Source organism: Somniosus microcephalus, chromosome 1 (assembly GCF_052327205.1).
Source record: "Somniosus microcephalus isolate GS21.2 chromosome 1, FLI_Smic_1.0, whole genome shotgun sequence".
Classification (NCBI taxonomy): domain Eukaryota; kingdom Metazoa; phylum Chordata; class Chondrichthyes; order Squaliformes; family Somniosidae; genus Somniosus; species Somniosus microcephalus.
In genome coordinates, this window is record NC_140987.1 from 424,470,245 (window position 1) to 424,491,408 (window position 21,164).

Consider the following 21,164-nt stretch of genomic DNA (forward strand, 5'->3'; position numbering starts at 1 on the left):
AAATCCTTCCAACACAATGCACAAAGTGCTTACCAATTACAGAGACAGCCACCAAATTGATTCCATGAGCTTTAATTTTAGCTTTGTCTCTTATGTGGAACTTTATCAAATGCCTTCTGGAAGCCCAAATAAACTACATCCAAAGACATTCCCGTCTTCTACTAGGATTTTTTGAGGAAGTAATTAAATTACATTTGTTAGACATGACCTACTCTTTACAAATCCATGTTGGCTCCCTCCAATCAGCTCAAATTTCTCTCAGTACTCAGTCACTTTGTCCTTATAGATACCAATAAATTCTCCAAAAGATGTTAGACCAACAAGTCTACAATTTCCTGATTTCTCGCTCTCACTTTTGTTAAATAATGGAGTTACATTTGCAATTATCCAATCTAAAAAAGGGACAATTCTTGAATCGAGAGCTTTGAAAGATTATGGCTAAAGCATCTGCAATTTCCTCACCTACTTCCTTGAAAATCCTGCAGTGGAACCCATGGGGATTTTAGTGCCATTATTTTGTCTAATATTGTTTTCTTGCTTACATCACCTTTAGTGAGTTCCAGTCCTTGATTCATTATTAGTTTCCCTGGAATATCAGATATATTATCCTCTTTACCCCGCACTATGAAGACTGACACAAAGTTATTATTCAATACATCTGCCATTTCCTTATTTTAAATTGCAATATCACCTGCATCTGTTTTTTTTAAACCCTTTTTCTTCTAATATAATTGTAAGTGTGTGATATCCCACACAAGTTTCTTTTCCTATTCTTTTTTGCAGCTCCTGCTATCTTTTTTGTGTTCCTTTGCTGTTCCGCAGCTCTCTCCCCCAGTCCCCTGGATCTACACTATTCTTTGCACTTTTGAATGCTCTTTCCTTTAATTTTGTGTTATCACCTCTCAACCATGGCTGTTTTATTTGGTAAAGTAAAGCTTTTTCCTTTTAGGGGTATGTACTGGCCCTTTATTAAGCTAAAATTAATTTTTGAACACCTTCCAATGTTCATCTGTAGATTTACCCAACCATTTTGTCCAGTTTGCTGTCAGTCAAAAATCCTGAAATTTGAGTCTCTTCGTGTCTAATGGAATCACATTTAAAACATGTCAGGAAGAGTCTCCAAACTCATTTCTTTTGCAACAAAATTATACTTACAAAACCATTTCATTTGCACTTTCAACTTTAAATAAGTTTCCAATTATACTGCTTAAATAAATCTTCAGAATTGTACCCATTTCAACCAAAATTAGATTTCAGCTATTTTGAGAAGTCGCCGGATAACAATTCTACAATTGATTACAAGAGTATGTGAAAAACAGATCCATGGAGCTTTAAAAATGTAGAACTCATGCCGCAGCTGGCTTTCCATCATTCCCACTAATCAAGATATTAATTATAGAAATAATATTTCTTCATTTACCCGACTCCCAATACCACTCACCGTCACTGAGCATTAGGTGGTGCTGGGAAACAAAGCCAAGCAATAAGAAACATGTTTTTCAACACCTAACCACAAAACCTGAATACAGCACCACTAATCAGAAAGCTAGCCACGCAAAGTTTGATGATTTTCTGAAAAATCAATCACCAAAACTTCAAATAGTCATTTTAAGATTCCATCCTGGGAATGCAAGCAGTAAATCTGGACAGTAATAACTTCCCTCACTCCACCAATAGGTCACCAGCACTGCCATTTCTACCAATCAACACCTCAAAATTGATGGTCTAGCCAAACCCACATACCGCACAACTTTTTCAGAAAGATATTCAGCATCATCATTTCCTTGAGATATACTTCCCCTCCTGGTTTTCTTGCCATGACTGCGGAACAATTCCACTGCTGCTCGCAATTCTTCCTCATCCACACCAAAGACATCTCTGTACAGCATTTCATACACAACCGCTGAAATAAGAGAGTTATTTCAGATATGTATTCATTATATATTTGGTTCATTTCTTGCAGTAGGAACAGGTGAAAGCAGAAGTCAGATGCAGGGCAGACACTGATCGCTACAGAATAAATGAGCTGAGCGGAGCTGCAGACGCAGGCTCATTTATTCAACCCAGTTAGTTGCCAACCTCAGCTAGGTTCGATGATTTAAGTGGAATTTGTTGAAAGGACCATCTAAAGCTGCTACTTTTTGCCAAAATCAGGATAAAGGGCATGGAGTTAATTTATTTTGTCTGTATTTTTGTGTTACAGCAGTGACTACACTCCAAAAGTACTTCATTGGCTGTAAAACGCTTTGAGGCGTCCGGTGGTCGTGAAAGGCGCTATATAAATGCAAGTCTTTCTTTTTTCTTTCTTTGTATATAAATCTCACCCTTCTCTGAATTCTTTCCACCTTTTTCCTATAAAGAATATTTACACATTACAGCACACCTTTAGTAAAGGCTGAAGCTTGGTTATTTAATAGGTTCTATATAATCAATATATTGTGCCTCCAGTTATTATAACATATGCATTAAAGACCTTCACTACACATTACATAAATAAAACATGCAATGCATGTCAGAAACAGCAACCATTACTTTATGAAGCTCCAGTTTGGTAGCTTCAATTTGGTAAAATGCCCTAAATTGCAAACTTTCATATTGCGATAAGGTTAGTGCTGAATGCAGCACCTATGGCAGTATCTCTTAGTTTATAAAACAAAACAGAAATCACTGCATTAGTTGATAATGAAAGCATACACAATGATTGCACAGTTCATTGAAGATTTAAACTTGAAGGGTGATGCAGTCTGTGCTTAAGAACTTCCTCAGAACTGAAACGGTTGTACAAATTTACTTGCAGGAAAGAGAATATTCTTCAAGTTTAGAGAAAACTTGTCACCTTAGTGGTTAATAAACAGCAAACTTTAGTTTAAGAAATAGCCACTGCAGAAAATGAGGAAAATTTAAGAGCCAAAAGGTTATACCATATTGTTTTTGCCCATTTTAACCACTTGTTTTGCTACTGTTGGAAGAAAAAACTATCCTACAGGTTTCTCCAAGTTGCCCTCATTAATACTACCTGCCAATCATCTAAGAAAAGCAGTGGTCCAGGAGTCAGCAACTCACTCCTTGCAATAAAGCATTAGGAAGCTTGCCCCTCATAGGAGCGCATGCAAAGTGCACATTAGTCAAGTCAATAATATAAAATTAATGTCAATGCGTTAGAAGTTAAGACAGACAACTGCCATTGGAACTGTACAAGAAGCTTGAGCTTTCGCAGCAGACAGCGAGCACGTATCCACAATCGAACTGTATTAGAAATGTGACACTATTAGTCTAATTTATTTGTTCTTGTAAATAAGTTTGTTGGAATGATCGAGCAGTCAACACAAGCGGACAGTAGTTCTCCAAGTTAGCCGAAAGACAAACCTACCTTGACAAGTGGCTGAATGCCCTTGAAACTGTTTTGTAAACACGCCATCGTAATGGCCATTGTTGGAACAGCAAAGCAAGATCTTTAAAAAGAGGAAACACCATTACACTTTTTTAAAATTTATCTGCTAATCTTGCAACATTTAAATAAAATACAAATTGTAGTCATTAAGCAGGCATGAAAATCAACTAAGCATCAGTTAAGATTTTAATAAGTTTAATTTTGCAATTCTTTTCTGCTCTCCTCCTTCCCCACAAATATTATTCATCCCCCTCCAAAATTATAAGGACAGTGGTATGCAATAAATGGAGCACAGGAAAGACAACTAAAGTCACAGTGAGAAATAAACAAGGAGTGCCCATATGCCTTTTGTAACTAGATTAGGGGGGTAGCCATCTCACTTCTGTATTCACAATTTTGTTCACCCACATAAATACAGCTGTCAAATGTCCTACAAGTAACTCCATAGGATAGTCATATTTGAATTAAATAACTTGTCATTAAAAAAGAGCTCTGTACCTTTAACACTCCGGGACCTCAGTTTGGTTCCACCTGGCCTCTCAGCTGCACTCTCACTTGGCTTCACTTCACTCATTCTGCTCTCACCTGGCAGCTGTCTCTTACCTGCCAGCTGTCTCTTACCTGCCAGTACACTTCACACCTAATCTCAGCTGCCTTTTGTCTCCACGGGCCCATTACCATCTCATCTGGCTTCGCATACCTTTTATTGTCTCTTTTCTTCTTTTGTTCGATCGCAGCTTTGCCTTCGATCTTTTTATTTTCTTTCCAGTTTTGAAGAAGGGTTTCAACCCGAAACGTCAACTCAAATTTCTCTCCACGGATGTTGCCTGACCTGCTGAGTTTTTCCAGCATTCTCTGTTGTTATTTCTGCTTCAGCCTATCTCCTACTACCAACCTTGGCTTGTTCTCAGTCCCAGAAGATCACCACTCTGCTTTTACCCTGTGCCTTTGAGCAGTTATCACACGTTGTCTCAAACAGGGGATGTGAGGCACAACCTTTGCATAATTCCCAGCCACTTTTTGCTCTGCATTTCCTGGTTTACTTAAGCACTCTCCCACCTTTCCTACGCTTCCACCCCCCACCCCATCAGCTGACAATGCTTTTGCTCAGCTGGGTTTTTTTTAAAGCAGGCTATCTCTCTGACCACCCACTCCAACCACCCTCCCTTGCTGGAACCATTGTTCCAAATTACTTCTATAACCTCTTCACTAATGTCCCCACCCCTCAAGAACAATTTTTTTTAAAGCATGGAGGTCATTGCTGGTACAGTCTCAGTCTCCAGGTGCCAAAAAGATGTTTTAGTCTGTGATGGATTATGGCTTGGATTCTTTATTGCTGGTGACAGCACACTTGCTATTTCAGCAGGGTACAGAGAATATACGTGAACTGGCTGATATACATACCCAAAGGATAAGGTAGGGGCCAAACACAATCCAAGAAGGATTTAAGCATGGATAGATTGCAGCCATTGTCTTTGGATAGGGACCCGTTAAACAGGTCATTCAAGTATTTGGAACAGAGTAATGACTCGTTATTTCATTCAAATATGAATATCCTATGGGGTTACATGTAGACCATTTGCTTGATAGTTGTATTTATGTGGGCAAACAAAATAATGAATATTGTAGATGGCTACTCACCTAATCTAGTTACAAAAGGTTTTTTTTTAATGTCGCTTTGCTCTCATACACCTTGCTCTCATACACCTTCAAAAGAATTTGAAGCTATATCTCGGCCAGTGCCGTATAAAGACAGCAATAAGTCAGCAGCTATTAGAAGTATGGGCTTTTCACGCGACTCCGTGGTTAATGGATAACTCAAAACAACCACATTTCAAGGATCAGTTTAATGTGGAGGCTAGTGCAAGAGAAACAGCTTGCTGCTTTTGACCGATTAGTGTTTTGTAATTACTGTTTCTACAGAGCACTCATGTACCCATGTAATTTTCAATAAATTTGTCTAAATAATCGGAGCCTTGGTCCGATAGTATTTATTCTTCCACTTACCAAAGTTGAGGGATCACGTGATGGCAAATGATAGATTTCAGGTTAGCAAAAGTCCTCTGTTTGATCAGAGTTTTGCTATCTTTACCTAGATATTGGGCAGGTCAAGACAATACCCTCCCTTGATCTACAAGTACATTTAGTGTTCAAAACCACTATCAGCGCATCGATAGGCGTGGAGGGGGTGGAACAGGTCAGGGATACAAATGTGCAGCCTGATAAAAAGATTAGGATTCAGGGGACAAAAACTCCCAACAGGAGTTGGGGAATTTTATGAATTGGATTTTTTTTAAAAATATTTGTTTTCACACACGATTTTCATTGGTATCAAACTGATGTATTGTTAGCTAACTGAAGTTATAAAAGGATGATTATTTTCCCCAAAATGTATTAGATTGGTTTGCCTTCTCCACTAACTTTAAAATATGAACAAAATCAAATAATTTTGCATTTTTGCCAATTAGATGGGAGTAAAAAAGGTAAATTGTTTTGGGACAAATTTGAATTATGAGCAGGTCTTCTGTGAATCTGAAAAATTCCCCCCAGGTTTGCAATATTTTTGACATGGTTCATAACAGACAGAAAAGCATGCATGGCATACTGTTCATATACTAGCAGATCGCCCATGGCATCGCTATCACATTAGGAGGATGAGGATAAGGTATTGGGTTTTTGGAGTAATGAGGGAAGCTCCTGGGGTTTAGCAGCATTGGAAAGGCTAGTTATAGGAACTGACAACACTTGGGGAGTAGGCAGAGAGAAAAAAGATCTCGAGTTTAGTCAGTGTGGATAGGGGAAGATTTTGGGACTTGGCATTGTGAAATAGCTACCATAGATACATAATTAAACTTTGTATGAAAACAATTGCTTCCGAAGTATAAACAAAAGAAACTACATATGGTGTAAATCATCTGTCTTTTGTAACCAAATTAGACACCAGCGCAAAGTCTTAAACTTATTTATCTTTCAGCTTGTTTTGATATAATTTGACAACTCAATTGTTAAAGCCTAAGCAGACACTTTCTTTATACTTAGAAATCATAAATAGTTTAAACAACAGAACGCACAGTAGTACAATCACTCCCTTTTTCGCAAGTAAATATTAAGCAGTTAGTGGGTTTTAGTCAGAAAACCATCCAAAGTAAAGACATAGTCTAGATAACTAAAGCAAACCAAGTACCTGACTGTGACCCCTGGTAATTCTCAGCAAGAACAAATTAAAACTATACAAGCAAATCTATGACTAAAGTTATTTTATTCAGAATTATTTAATATATCAATTTATTACACACAATACTTTGAGCAGAGTGTAAATTCAAAATGGCAATTCTAATAAACTTCAGAAAGTTTTTTTTGTTGAACAATTTGATTGGTTAGTGCTCCTGATCAATCATATAGGATCAGGTCGTTTCCAGTTGCCCTTAGTAGTTTCTGATTAGCAGTTTCCCAACTGCTCTCTCTAGTTGCTATTTTTTCTTCTGGTTCATACATTCCCTACCTCCTCTGTTCGGATTTGTTGCCATTTTACTTTGTTGATCGGTTTTACGGTGCACAGATACGTACCAATTTTATAATACATACAGATAAGGTTTTCCTTACCTTCTTCTCAAATCCATTATTTGTGGCTTGTGTGGGTGGTTTTCCAGGATACCGGTAAATGAGAAAATCACAACTTGATATTTGGGAAAAAAGTGAATTGGTAAAGGATTAAAAATAACTCATTAGTTTGCTTTCTATTTCAGCTAGAAACAAAGCAAGGAATTTGCGATCACAATCCAGTGCAATAGGATTAGTTTTTCATTCCCCAAAGCAACTCTCCCACAAACCTATAATTCTTGAAACAAACATTCACTCAAGACATTTTACTGCAGTACTGCCATAATTGCCATAAGCGATTGAACAGGCTGGGGCTCTTCTCTAGAAAAGAGAAGGCCGAGGGGCAACCTGATGAGGTCTTTAAGATAATGAAAGGGTTTGATAGGGTAGGTGTGGAGAAAATGTTTCCACTTGTGGGGGAGTCCAAAAATAGAGGTCCTAAATACAAGATAGCCACTAATAAATCCAATAGGGAATTCAGGAGAAACTTCTTACTCAGTGGCAAGAACGTGGAACGTGCTACCAGAAGGAGTAGTTGAGGCAAATAGCATAGAAGCATTTAAGGGCAAGCTAGATAAGTACATGAGGGAAAAAGGAATAGAAGGGTATGCTGATAGGAAATAACAACAGAAAAAGCTGGAAAAACTCAGCAGGCCAGACAGCATCCATGGAGAGAGAAACAGAGAGTTAATGTTTCAGGTCAAAGACCTTTCGTCAGAACGGTCTGACGAAAGGTCTTTGACCTGAAACGTTAACTCTGTTTCTCTCTCCACGGATGCTGCCTAGCCTGCTGAGTTTTTCCAGCATTTTCTGTTATTTCAGATTTCCAGCATCTGCAGTATTTCGCTATGGTATGCTGACAGGGTTAGATGATGAAGAGAGGTGGGAGGAGGCTCGTGTGAAGCATAAACTGGCATAGACCCGTTGGGGTGAATGACCCGTTTCTGTGCTGTAGACTCGATGTAATTGAATATAGAAATATAAACTCATATGCTGGAAAAAAATATTGTAAATATCCAACAGTACAATAACAGGACTTAATTAAAGATAAACATTTGAAGGGATTAATAGTACTACCTTGCTGGCAATATTGATGGCAAACTGTAGCAAAGGCTAAAAAGACATTCTTAAACATCTGGCAAGGTTGAAGCAAGTGAACACCTGGGCTAATTACTGACCAGTAGCATTTCACTATGGATTAGAGGAAGATAACATTTAACTGGGAACAAACTTTTCCCTCTGCCACCCCCACCAAAAAAAGACTAGCGTCATGTTTTTTCAAACTCTGGTTTCACCTAATTCAATTAATGGGGCTTGCTACTGAAGTTTGCCTATATCCTATTCACTCAAGTTTCCCCCCCCCCCCCAAAATGGAAGATTGCTGGAAGTAACATGTCACTCCGATTTCTCATTTCTACCCAAGTAGCAAATCTTGATTATTTTAATTGCCACAAAATTAAAGGTTCAATAGTGCTAATGTGCCAAATAACATATGTGACTAAAATGAGCATCCACTTGCCACAGAAACAAATGGAAAATTGCACTCTTCAACAACCCAATCCTGACCTTTTCAAGACAAACTAGTTATCCTCTATACTATAGATATTTGCCATTGGCAGACTGATTGAGCCTTTCGCTTTCAACTTTGCCGCTGGCTACACATTTTTATAGCTCACATTCAGCTGTTTATTCAATCTATTTAGCACTTACTTGTACATCAGTGATAGAGCATTCATCTCCAACACGCCAGCCCATTCCTTCAACAAAATATTGCAGATAATTTTAATGCAAGCTACAAATATCGGTTACACAAAAGTTCAGACAGTAAACACTTGTAATAATATAGGATTTTGCTCAGGATTCAGCACATCGTCAAGAGGTTTCATTAAATCTAATGAACTTCAAAAAGTACATGACAATATAATTGGAAGGTAGAGAGATACAAACTACAATTAAAAGGATACTACATTTTGGAGAACCTACATTTTCTGTATACAAAGAAAAAAAAACTGGCTTTACCATAGTAATGACAGGAAAATTGTGCACTTCTGAACATCTCGGGCAGACCTCACAGGCCTAATTAACAAGATGCAGCATCTATTCCCCAGCCTTTCTCCTCCCAAGCCATTGGAAAACCCTACCCCTTCCACCAACTAACATGGATTATGCAACTGCAGGATATACACCTGCTAGAGCACATAATTTCCATATTTAAGATATACTTGCTCTCGAGGCGGTTCAGAGAAGGTTCACTCGGTTGATTCCAGAGATGAGGGGGTTGACGTATGAGGAAAGGTTGAGTAGGTTGGGCCTCTACTCATTGGAGTTCAGAAGAATGAGAGGCGATCTTATCGAAACATATAAGTTTGTGAGGGGGCTTGATCGGGTGGATGCGGTGAGGATGTTTCCACTGATGGGCGAGATTAGAACTAGGGGGCATAATCTTAGAATAAGGGGCTGCCCTTTCAAAACTGAGATGAGGAGAAACTTCTTCACTCAGAGGGTAGTAAATCTATGGAATTTGCTACCCCAGAGAGCTGTGGAAGCTGCAACATTAAATAAATTAAAAATGGAGATAGACATTTTCCTAGCAGATAAGGGAATTAGGGGTTACGGGGAGGGGGCAGGGAAGTGGACGCGAGTCTAGATTCAGATCAGCCATGATCCTATTGAATGGCGGAGCAGGCCCGAGGGGCCGTATGGCCTGCTCCTATTTCTTATGTTCTTATGACTTCACCTCTAATTGGGCAAGTACTATGCAGTCTGAACCCATTTCCTAGAGCTCCATGTACCAAAAAGCATCACATTATGTTGTACATCAATATACTCTTCTACAACCAAGTCCCACTTAAAATGCAGTAAAGTGACTTGGCTCTATTGGCAAACTAGGTCATGCAGCCGACTAGCACACTGCCCTTTTACATTGCACTCAGATTCACCTAAATTATTTTTTTACCCAATGTCAGCAAGCTATTTGACCACACAGACAAGCCTGCTTCTTTGCCCAATCTTCAGCTATTTCATTAAAGCTTTTCTCCATATGATCAGGGGTGGGATTGTTCACAATCAATCCTAGTGTTTAGCACCATTTATATTTCCTGATAAAGCAGCCCACGCCAGCCAACAGCAAGACCTGTACAACATCCAGGCTTGTGCTGATAAGTGCCAGGTATTAAATAAGTGCTAGGTAATGACCATCTCAAACAGTAACAAAAGGAAAAGCCCAACCACCCTGTGGGTCAATGTGAACCAGAAGCTTAATTGGACCACCCATATTAAACTGTGTGGCTTCAAGAACAAGACAGGGCCAAATAAATTGTTCACTTTCTGACCTCTTTCTTTCCATCATTTACAAGGTATAAATCAAGATTGTGATGGAATTTTCACCATTTCTGTGAACGGGTGCAGTTGCAACACACGCTCAACACCATCCAGTATAGAGCAATCCACTTGATCAGTGACGTAAGAAAACTACTAGGCACTTGGTCTAAGCATTAAACAAAGCTTTAATCAACTGTTTTAAAACATGGAGGTCTAGTTGTGTCCTTCACTAGTTCCTGTTAAGAATGTCCTGCGCAAGCTGGCCCTGTGCCCGAGTATTTATACTCTCCCTGGACAGCGCCACCCGCAAGCCGCTCAGTATTATTTCATAAGTCTTTCTTTCATGAATGACTGATTCATGTCAATCAGTGTCCCTGCCACTGGACTCAATATCCACCATTGGAATTTTGCAGCTGCAGTATTTACTATCTACAAGATACACTGCAGCAACTCAGCAAGCTTACTTAAACATCATCTTGCAGCCTTGTGACCTTGCTCACCAAGGACAAGAGCAGCAAGACCATAGAAACCATCACACACACCATCCTTACTTAGGAGACATACCACCATTCCTTCATCATCACAACGCTTGTATTTATATAACACCTGGAATGTAAAAAATCCCAATGTGCTTCACAAAGGTGTAATCAGACCAGAATGGACACTGAGCCACAGGGAATATCAGGAGGGGCAACCAAAAGTTTGGTTTTAAAGAGGGTCTAAAAAGAGAAGGGTGTGGTGGAGAGGCAGAGGGGTTCAGGGAGGGAATTCCAGAGCGTGGGGCATAAACAGATAAAGGCATGGCTGCCAATGCTGGAGGCAAAAGCAGGGGGAAATGCAAAAAGGACCAGAGTCAGAAGAAGAGAGTGGGGAGGGAGGGGGGAAAAAAAGAGGGGGTTGTAGAGCCAGAAGTTTCAAAGATAGGGAGGGGTGAGGCCACAAAATAATTAAAACATGGAGGATGAAAATTTAAAATTGGAGAACAGGAAACCAGTGTACGTCACTCAGCAAGAACAGTGGTGATGGATAAGTGGGACAGGATTACAGGCATTGGAGTTTCGGATAAGCTGAAGTCTATAGGGTGGAAGATGGGAAGCTGGTCAGGAGAGCATTGGAATAGTTGAGTCTGTAGATGACAAAGGCATGGCTGAGGATTTCAGCAGATGGGCTGAGGCTGAACAGAGGTAAGCAATGTTACAAAGGTAGAGGTAGACAGCCTTTGTGATGGAGAGTATATGGGGTCAGAAGCTCAGCCCAGTTCAGTCAAATAGGATGCCGAAATTGCAATTAGGGGGCCAAGGATTGGTCCTAGGGGGACTCTGGAGCCAACGGTGCGCTAACAGCCACTGGGTCAAAATCTTGGAATTCCCTACCCAACACCAATAAATGTGACTTTGCTAGTATTGCCACCATCCCAAGATCATTAAAAAAAATTCTATTTGCATTTCCAATGCGGAAATGATTTTGAGGTATCAACCTTAGATAATAGCTGGGGGGGGGGGGGGGGGGGGGGGGTGCGGCGGTGGAGGAATGAGTGACGAGGATATGGAGTTTGCAGCCGAAGACAATGCCTTCAATCCTCCCAATGTTTAACTGGGTCCTGAAATCTCCTACCCAACACGATCATAGAAGCACCACCCCCGCAAGAACTGGAGTGGCTCAAGGTGGCCCACCACCTTCTCAGAGCAACTAGGACAGACAATGCATGTGGCTTTGCCAGTGTTGGCACCAGCCCAACAATAAAACATTTTTCTATCTGCACTGCGTGATAAGGTGAGTTTGAATTCTTATTAAATTGGCCCACAGCGCAAAACCCCAATTAAACATTAATAGGTAATTTAATTCAGAAGACAAAAAAAGTGGCTGCTTGCAGGAAATGGGGAAGAAAAAAGTTAGAATTGATGTTTTTTTCCTGGAACTAAGCAAGAATGCTGGGGCGCTGCTCAGCAGTTGGCCTGGGAGTGCTTGGTGGTGACAGTGACAGAGTGCCACCAGTAGATATCTCCTCAAACACAAAAAGTGCCACTGTGAGGTTAAATTTCTGCTACACTTCTATATTCAATCAACTGTCTATGCCAAATTAGCAAATGTCAAGAGAGGAAGAGAACATTGGGCAGTGATGTCCTCACAGGAAAATAATCAGGTGGAAGAGAGTGCAAGCATAGAAAGTTAGGAGGCCATTAAGCAAGAAGTGCCTGAAGTGGTTGAGTAGATGTAGTGCATATGGATTTTCAGAAGGCATTTGATACCATCCCCAGGTACGTCCTGTACCACCAGCAGGGCAGGCCCACCAGCAGTGGAGGCACAGTGGTATACAGTCCCCATGAAGTCTCACAGCTTCAAGTCAAACATGCGCAAGGAAACCTCCTGCTGATTACCACCTACTGCCCTCCCTCAACTGATGAATCAGTACTTCTCCATGTTGAACACCACTTGGAAGAAGCACTGAAGGTAGCAAGGGCACAGAATGCATTCTGGGTGGGGGACCTCAATGTCCATCACCAAGAGTGGCTGCGTAGTACCACCATTAACCGAGTCCTGAACAATATAGCTGCCAATAATAAAAACAAAAAATGCTGGAAATACTCAGGTCAGGCAGCAACTGTGGAGAGAGAAACAGAGTAAACGTTTCAGGTCGATGACCCTTGGTTATATAGCTGCCAAACTGGGCTTGCAGCAGGAAAGAGAACCAACATGAGGAAATAACCTACTTGACCTCGTCCTCACTAATGTACCCATCACATATACATCTGTACATAACAGCATTGGTAGGAGTGACCATCACAAGAGTCCATGTAGAGACCTGTCTTCACACAGAGAACAACCTCAATCATGTTGTGACACCATCACTGTCCTAAATGGGAAAGATTAACAGATCTAGCAGCTCAAAATTGGGCATCCACAAGGCGCTGTGGGCCATCAGCAGCAGCAGAATTGTATAGCACCACAATCTGTAACCTCATGGCCCAGCATATTGCTCACTCCTCCACTACACCAGATCATGAACCTTGGTTCAATAAGGATTGTAGAAGAGCATGCCAGGAGCAGCACCAGGCATACTTGAAAATGAGGTGCAAATCTATTGAAGCTACAACACAGGACTTCATGCATACAAAACAGAAGCAGCATGCTACAGAGAGTGATGAGCAATCCCACAACCAACAGACCAGGTTAAAGCTCTGCAGTCCTGCCACATCCAGTCCCCGGGGGGGGGGGGGAAAAAGAGAAAAAGGGACCTGGGAGCTCACAACGTTGACTCTAGACCCCATGAAGTACCACGGCTTCATGAATAGTGGTGGGCAATTAAGAAACTAACAAGAGAAGGAGACTCCGTGAACATCCCCATCTTCAGTGACGGCAGAACCCAGAATGTTGGTGCAAACGACAAGGCTGTAGCATTCGCTACCATCTTCAGCCAGATGTGCCAAGTACAGGAAACTTTGGTTTATCCGGAGGTTAACTGTCCGGAATGCTCGAGCCACCGGCAAAAATCAGGAGCCGTTTCATTAGGTTTTTTTTTCTTTTCATTGCTTTTTTTTCCCCCCCCCACCAGTCAGGCTCTGCAAGGTCTCGCTGAAGCTGGTTCTAAGCTACAGAGACGCTTGCAAGGTACGGCCGACTGTTTAGAAGCTGTTGCTAAGCAACAGGGTTTGTTGCCAGATACGGAGCTCAAAATCTCCGTATGTTTCAACATTAGCGCTGGTTTGTCCGGCAGTTTTGATGGGACGGCAACAGCTCGGTCCCGTCGGTGCCAGATATCACAACGTTTCCTGTAGATGATCCATCTCAGCCAGCTCCTGATGTCCACACCATCACAGATGCCAGTCTTCAGCCAATTCGATTCACCCCATGTGACAGCAAGAAAGGGCCGAGTACACTGGACATAGCAAAGGCTACAGGCTTCGACAATATTCCAGCTGTAGTGCTGAAGACCTGCGCTCCAGAAATAGCCACACACCCAGCTACAACACTAGCATCTACCGGACAATGGGGAAAATTGCCCAGATACTTCCACAAAAAGTTGGACAAATCCCGCCTGGCCAATTATCACCATCAGCTTACTTTCAATCATTGAACAAAGTGATGGAATGAGTAGTCAACATTGCTATCAAGTGGCACTTACTCACCAATGCTCAATTTGGGCCCTTTCACTCAGAACCACTCGGTTCCAGACTTGGTCCAACCATGGACACAATAGCTGAATTCCAGAGGTGAAGCAAGAGTGACAGCCTTTGACATTAAGGCAGTATTTGACAGTGTGGCACCAAGATAACAATTGTAATGCAATTTAGCTATGCATACCTTGGGATCATCCAAACGTTCCAAGTGCTTGTCAAAGGAACCATCAATAAACTGAGGAAACAAAGTTAGAAATTCTGCCATATCAGGAAAGTCAATTTCATGAACTACATATCAATTACTTTTAAATTCAACATAAATGCTTACAAATTAAATTCCTGCACACAGGTTTTGTTTTAAAAAAGGGAACATGGGATGTTTGTGACTTAAGAGTTATTGGTCTTCTATATGCTAACCCTTTCAGCAGACAATAACTGCACATTCTGGCTAGCTACACTCAAGCCACATTTTAGGTACAGTATATTTATTATCGCACAAGTCAACATGCAACAGGATAGACACAGTCAAGTCAACTTATCAGGGAGGGAAGAAACTGTCAATTGCCTAAACTATAATTTCCATCCCCGTCCTCCACACATTTTTAGCAGTCAAGACAACAGTTCACAGACCTGAAATGTTAACTCTTGTTTCTCTCTCCACGGATGCTGCCCGATGTGCTGAGTGTTTCCAGCATTTGCTGTTGTTATTTCAGATTTCCAGCATCTGCAGTATTTTGCTATTGTGTAGCTTGGGAGATCTGTTGCCTGTCCCCCACCAATGCTGCAGTTACCATTTGATGTTCCTTCTCTACATGGCACCTCCCGCAATAGCCCATTGAGATAGACTCAAACTGCAGGTGAAACTTGCACTTGTACCACAACTTACTATTTCAAGGCACATTACTGTGGACCTCCAATCTGTTAGGACAACTAGTTATTGTAATTCTGTTCATACAACTTAAACACGGGGGGGGGGGAAGGCACATTAGAGCCTTTTAAACATTCTTTACTCAGGGTGAATATTTACTCAGGGTGAATATTTAAAGGCTCACATCTCCCATTTTGGCTACACATCTAGAAAGTAACTATAAAAACTAGCGTTTGGAACTTCAAAATAATTAGCAACAAAGGGGTACTTACTGCCTCAAATTTGTCTCGGTTCACTCTCATATAGGTTACGCAGGTTTTCCGAATCTCCAAGTGATGTATCTGCGTCAGAAACAGCTGTAAAAAAAATTCAAAAAAAGGGGGGGGGGGAAAAGAGAAAGTTAATCCCTTTCTATGTAATACGACGAACGTAAATAAAAACACACATTTACGAAAATCAATGTTTTTTATTAATGAAACATTTGAAAGTCGAAGAAAATCTCCAAAGTTGGCCAAAAATAAAACTACGTTTGCAACAGTACAGCGCGTGGTGGTTGTTGTTGTTGCCGCCAAGTTAAATGACAAAAATAGAAACTTGGGCTGCAGAGTTTACCTGCTCGGAGACCACCCTGAAGAGACAGGAACCATCCTTGGCGGTGAGTTTTCGGTAGAGTCCCTGACTCGCCAGATACTCGTCCATTGTCACTTCACTCAGAGACTTCTGGCCGAAATACTTTCTAACCCCCTTCTGCATTTCTCCTCCCCGCCATAAGACTATATATATATATTTTAAAAATGTACACTGAATTTAAACGACTGACACAAAAAACACCCTTTAAGTGAAAAAGTTTTTTTTCCCCCAGAGGATTGGGCGTTTTGTGTGACGACCTTTCCTCTCCAGCTCTCCCGGGCCGAGCAACACCAGGTGCATCATATCCTCCTGATTCCAAATAACCCCCCGCAAGCCGCCAGACAGCCCACTCTGCTCAATTGTTACTCACACCCCACCCCACCCCACCCCACTGTCACTTTTTTTCTTTTTACAAAGGAAGGATGGCCATAATTTAAATAATGCATACAATTAAATGATTTTTTTAAATGCCAAATGATAGGAAAGGGCATCAGGAAGTTTAAAAAGGTCTTCATGGAAAACTGACTTAGTACAAAAAAAATTGCCAAAGACGTGGTATGATTATGTAAATCACTTCACATGTATGTGGTGTCACTTATTGCACCACCAACGCTGCCTCCGCAAGATCGCACCAACGTCAGTGTTCTCGCTCAGGCCAACATCCCCAGCATCGAAGCTTTGACCACGCTCGATCAGCTCCGATGGACGGGCCACATCGTCCGCATGCCCGAGACGAGACTCCCAAAGCAAGCTCCGACACGGCAAGAGAGCCCCAGGTGGGCAGAGGAAATGCATCAAGGACACCCTCAAAGCCTCCTTGACAAAGTGCAACAACCCCACCGACACCTGGGAATCCCTGGCCCAAGACCACACAAAGTGGAGAAGCATCCGGGAAGGCGCCGAACACCTCGAGTCTCTTCGCCGAGAACAAGCGGAAGCCAAACGCAGGCAGCAGAAGGAGCGCACCCCACCCACCCACCCCCTCAACCACCGTCTGCCCCACCTGTGACAGAGACTGCATTGGACTCATTAGTCACCTGAGAACTCATTTTTAGTGTGGAAGCAAGTCATCCTCGGTTCCGAGGGACTGCCTAAGAAGAGAAGATTGCACTCCCAAACAGAACAAAAATGCTAACACATTTTCAAGAATTTTTAAATATTAGGCTGACGGTCTCCACAAGGAAGTTTCTTAAAAGACCACGTTTGTATACAGCAGAGGGGTCTATGCTGTTGATCTCGTCTCTCACATTAAAAAAAAAATCTACTTAAACTTTAACCAAACAAAACATTATCAACCTTTTTTTTGGAAAATTTGGAGCTACAGAGGATGTTGCAGCACAAACATACTATAGGAATTAAACTACCTGCTGTCCAGGATATCTACCCCGAGAGGTGCTGGGGGAAGGCCCTGAGAATCATTAAAGACGCGAGCCACCCCAGCCACAACCTCTTCGCCCTGCTCCCGTCTGGTAAGAGATACCGAAGCATACGGTCTCGTACCAGCAGGTTTCGAAACAGCTTCTACCCCCAGGCCATAAGACTCATGAACGTATAATTTATTATTTATTACTGTTTTATTTATTATTACTGTATTTCTATTAGTATTTTATCATTGTTATGCCATATTTATTCCAATGTTGGGAGGACTCATAAAAATCAACATTTCATTGTGCAGTACACACGTCTGCTGCATATATGACAAATAAAATTGAATTGAATTGAAATGAAAGCTTCCCACTGTCCTCACGGTAAAGGCATTGTCTAGTGCCACAATATGCCATACAGATAAAAGGTGCCTAGGTTCAATTTCTAATCTATGGTAACTTAGCCAATTTCAGTCAAGATACTACAATTCATCTCAGTCCTCCTGAGCTAAAAAAGGGGGTAAAAAGAATCGGCCACAGTTCTCAGTCCTGATTGCTGTTCAGTGATCCTTGCTGGAAAGTGTTCATGTATGGTTTTTGGGTGTGGACAGGATTGGGCTCAACTGTAGTGCTGGCTATGGTCAAATAACCAGTTACTATTCACTATCTGACTTACACATGTAGAATGACTACTTGGGCAAAGTACAAGTGTCTGGAAGGCACTACTACAATATAAGTCAGCTTCTTCACAAAAGAAGGGTTGAAAATAAAATAAAATGCACTGGAGGAAGGCTTTTCCAGAAAGTTAGTCAATAGTATGACACTAACACCGTAACTGCCGTTGGTTAAGGTAATGGTTTGTCCCTATACTGATGAATGGTCTCAGCAGAAACATTCTAATTTTTCTTTCATGCTGTTAATTTTCAGCAACTCTCGAGTCCCACTGTAATGCTTTGTGGAACAGTACACTGGTGTTCTAATGTAGTGAATCATAGGGACATAATGTGGGTTTGTCTCCACTATAACATATATGGTAAGTTTAATAATGGAAGGTAAATCCATCTCGCACATCTCTAATAGAGTTTAAACAGTCACCGTCTTCATTGTTGAGGGAGAATAGCAAATGCCAATTTCATTACAATGATGTCAAATGCCAGTGATGCAATTTACAGCTTTGCACCGCATGCTTGCAAAAAAAAAGAGACAGCAGCCAAACATTTTTATAAGCAATTAAAATAGAAGTGTATTTAGAAATAATAATTGCACTAAGCAAATCCCAACCCACCCTCTGTCCTGGGGTGGAGGCATTAACCTAATTCCATTCAGCCTTAAAGTAAGGGGAGGGGACAGGGAAAGGGGGTGGTACTTTCTTACTTCCTAGTAGATGATCAATGAGCAACATTTTCAGAGGGCTGGGAAAAAGGCCCACTGTCGAAGGTTGAGAATGGTGCTTTGTACTTGAAGAAACCGAAAGAATAGGGGTAAAACTTATTTTAAAAAAAGAGGATGAAAGGAAATAAAATTTTGAATGCTGATACCTGTGAGAGACAGCCTATTTTAGGCTTGATCAAAATCCAGCTGTACATCATATATCTATTAGTTCACTGAAAGTAGATTGACTTGTGTTGGTCTTTGCTACATATTTTTCGTAAATCATATTTGAAAGAATCTAGCTTTTCTTCGGTCTATTTTGTTTTCATTTCAAAATATCAGACACAGCAAACATACCTTTCAAATTACTTTAGCCATCTCCCAAAAGTTTAAAAGTTATTTTCTACTGTTAATTTTTTTTTAATTGCATTTGAAGGCCAGACAAATTTTCCAAAAGGACATATAAGAAATAGAAAATTTATCTGATTTCTAGTATTATCAGGGTCATACCTATTAACAACATGCAATTAAAAAGATCATGTTAAAAGCAATGTAATGGAGAGTTGGTTTAATGGTGCTTTAATATAATAAATTAGATTCAAATTTTATTCATGACTATTGGATCTACTTCTTTCAACTAGACTTAATTATGCAAATTACCTCACATACCAACCAACCAAGAGGCACAAATTAAGCAGGTCAAACATAAGATTATGAGGTTCACATGGACATGATTGTAGTGCCATTTTTTAAGGAAAGAATAATTAGCTACTGAACCAGTTATACTTGGTGGTAACTGGTTTTTGATTTGTGTACTTGCATGAATGTGATAATTGAATTTTAGAAATGAAGGGCCATTTTATTTTGTGGCATTGTGTAGGAACCTGCATCCTGTTACTAGGTAAAACAATGTTAAAAGATTGGTTTTTCCAGCCCTTTTTAAATATAAGAATTATTTTAATTCCAAATTAAAAGATGGTCAAATACAGGAGAGCTTCAAAGTGACAGATACTTTAGGTCAAATAATGTTTGTAACTGAAATGGGTATAACTTTGAAATGTTAACACATATAACATTGTAATAATGAAAATTTGTTTAAAGCAATTTTATTTCTGTAGCACAAGTACTGTGTAATTTTAAAGAACTAAAATATTGCACACTGAAGCAAGAACCCCTCTTTGCCCTACCATTGGCAGCTGTGCCTTCAGCCACTTTGGCCCCATGCTGTGGAATTCCCTCCCTCAACCCCTCCCTCTCCATCACCCTCGCCTCTTTAAACATTCTCCTTTAAAAACTATCTCTTCGACCAGGATTTTGGTCACCCCTGTTGATATCTCCTTTAGCTTGGTGCCTCTGTGAAGCACCATAGGAGATTTTTTTAATGTTAAAGACAACAACAACTTGCATTTATATAGCACCTTTAACTAGTAAAACATCCCAAGGCGCTTCACAGAAGCATTATATAACAAAACTTGACACTGAGCCACATAAGGAAATATTAGGACAGGTTATCAAAATCTTGGTTAAAGACGTAGGTTTTTAAGGTGCGCCTTAAAGGAAGAGAGAGAGGCGGAGAGGTTTAGGGAGGAAATTCCAGAGCTTAGGGCCTGAAGGCATAGCTGCTAATGATGGAGCCAAGAAAATTGGGGATGTGCAAGAGGCCAGAATTGGAGGAGCACAGAGAACTCAAAATGTTGTAGGGCTTGAGGAGGTTACAGAGATAGGGAGGGGCGAGGCCATGGAGGGATTTGAAAACAAGGATGAAAATTTTAAAATCGAGGCCTTGCCGGACTGGGAGCCAATGTAGGTCAGCGAGCTTGGGTGATGGATGAACGAGCCTTGGTGCGAGTTGGTATACGGGCAGCAGAGCTTAGGATGAATTCAAGTTTACAGAGGCTGCAAAGACACTATATAAATGCACATTATTGTTGTGGTACAGCATCGCAAATAGTTGAGATGAAAAACTCTAGTTTTGTGACAGAAAATGTTGTCCATCACAGTGAAGTGTCCATTTCTGAGGTTGTATTGTGGCTCTGAACTTGGGCTGGTTTTGTGCTCACTGTGTCAAGACTTCCCCCAAACCCATTTCACTTAGGACCTCTTGATGTCCGTCACAGAGAGCAGACCTTCATGCCATCTTTATACCTACTATCATTTTGTATTTTACACCCGCACAAGTCCTTTCTGTGCAACACATTTCTGCAGTCAAGAAGATAGACAGACTGCCTGCTTCTAGGGCAAATTATTTATGCCACTCTTGACTAGCTGGCAGGGGACACATCAATTGAAGATTTCTCCTACAACTTTCTCTGCATTACAACTGGGAACAAGCTGCCCTATTATAGCTTTACCACATTTATTTAGTTATCTGAATGAATTTCTGAAAAACTTCTCTCTAAATCCCAAAGATAGTTGAGTAAGTCTCCACAATATCTATCCACACCTCTAGCATTCAAACCTGGCCACTTGCTTCTCACAGATGACATTTCTACGGTCCTAAC

The 21,164-nt window shown here is 40.8% G+C and overlaps 1 protein-coding gene across 1 annotated transcript in view; it reads right to left on the reverse strand.

Annotated features, from left to right (window-relative positions):
- The window catches only part of alg13 (ALG13 UDP-N-acetylglucosaminyltransferase subunit), a 100,150-nt gene that overhangs the window by 62,286 nt on the left and 16,700 nt on the right, over positions 1-21,164 (reverse strand). The window contains exons 5-11 of the mRNA XM_085993612.1: positions 15,911-16,099; positions 15,571-15,654; positions 14,615-14,665; positions 8,702-8,748; positions 6,995-7,067; positions 3,371-3,452; positions 1,744-1,903 (exon numbers count right to left, since the gene is read on the reverse strand). Coding sequence (XP_085849738.1) covers positions 1,744-1,903; positions 3,371-3,452; positions 6,995-7,067; positions 8,702-8,748; positions 14,615-14,665; positions 15,571-15,654; positions 15,911-16,099 — 686 coding nt within the window. The remainder of the gene's footprint in view (positions 1-1,743; positions 1,904-3,370; positions 3,453-6,994; positions 7,068-8,701; positions 8,749-14,614; positions 14,666-15,570; positions 15,655-15,910; positions 16,100-21,164) is intronic.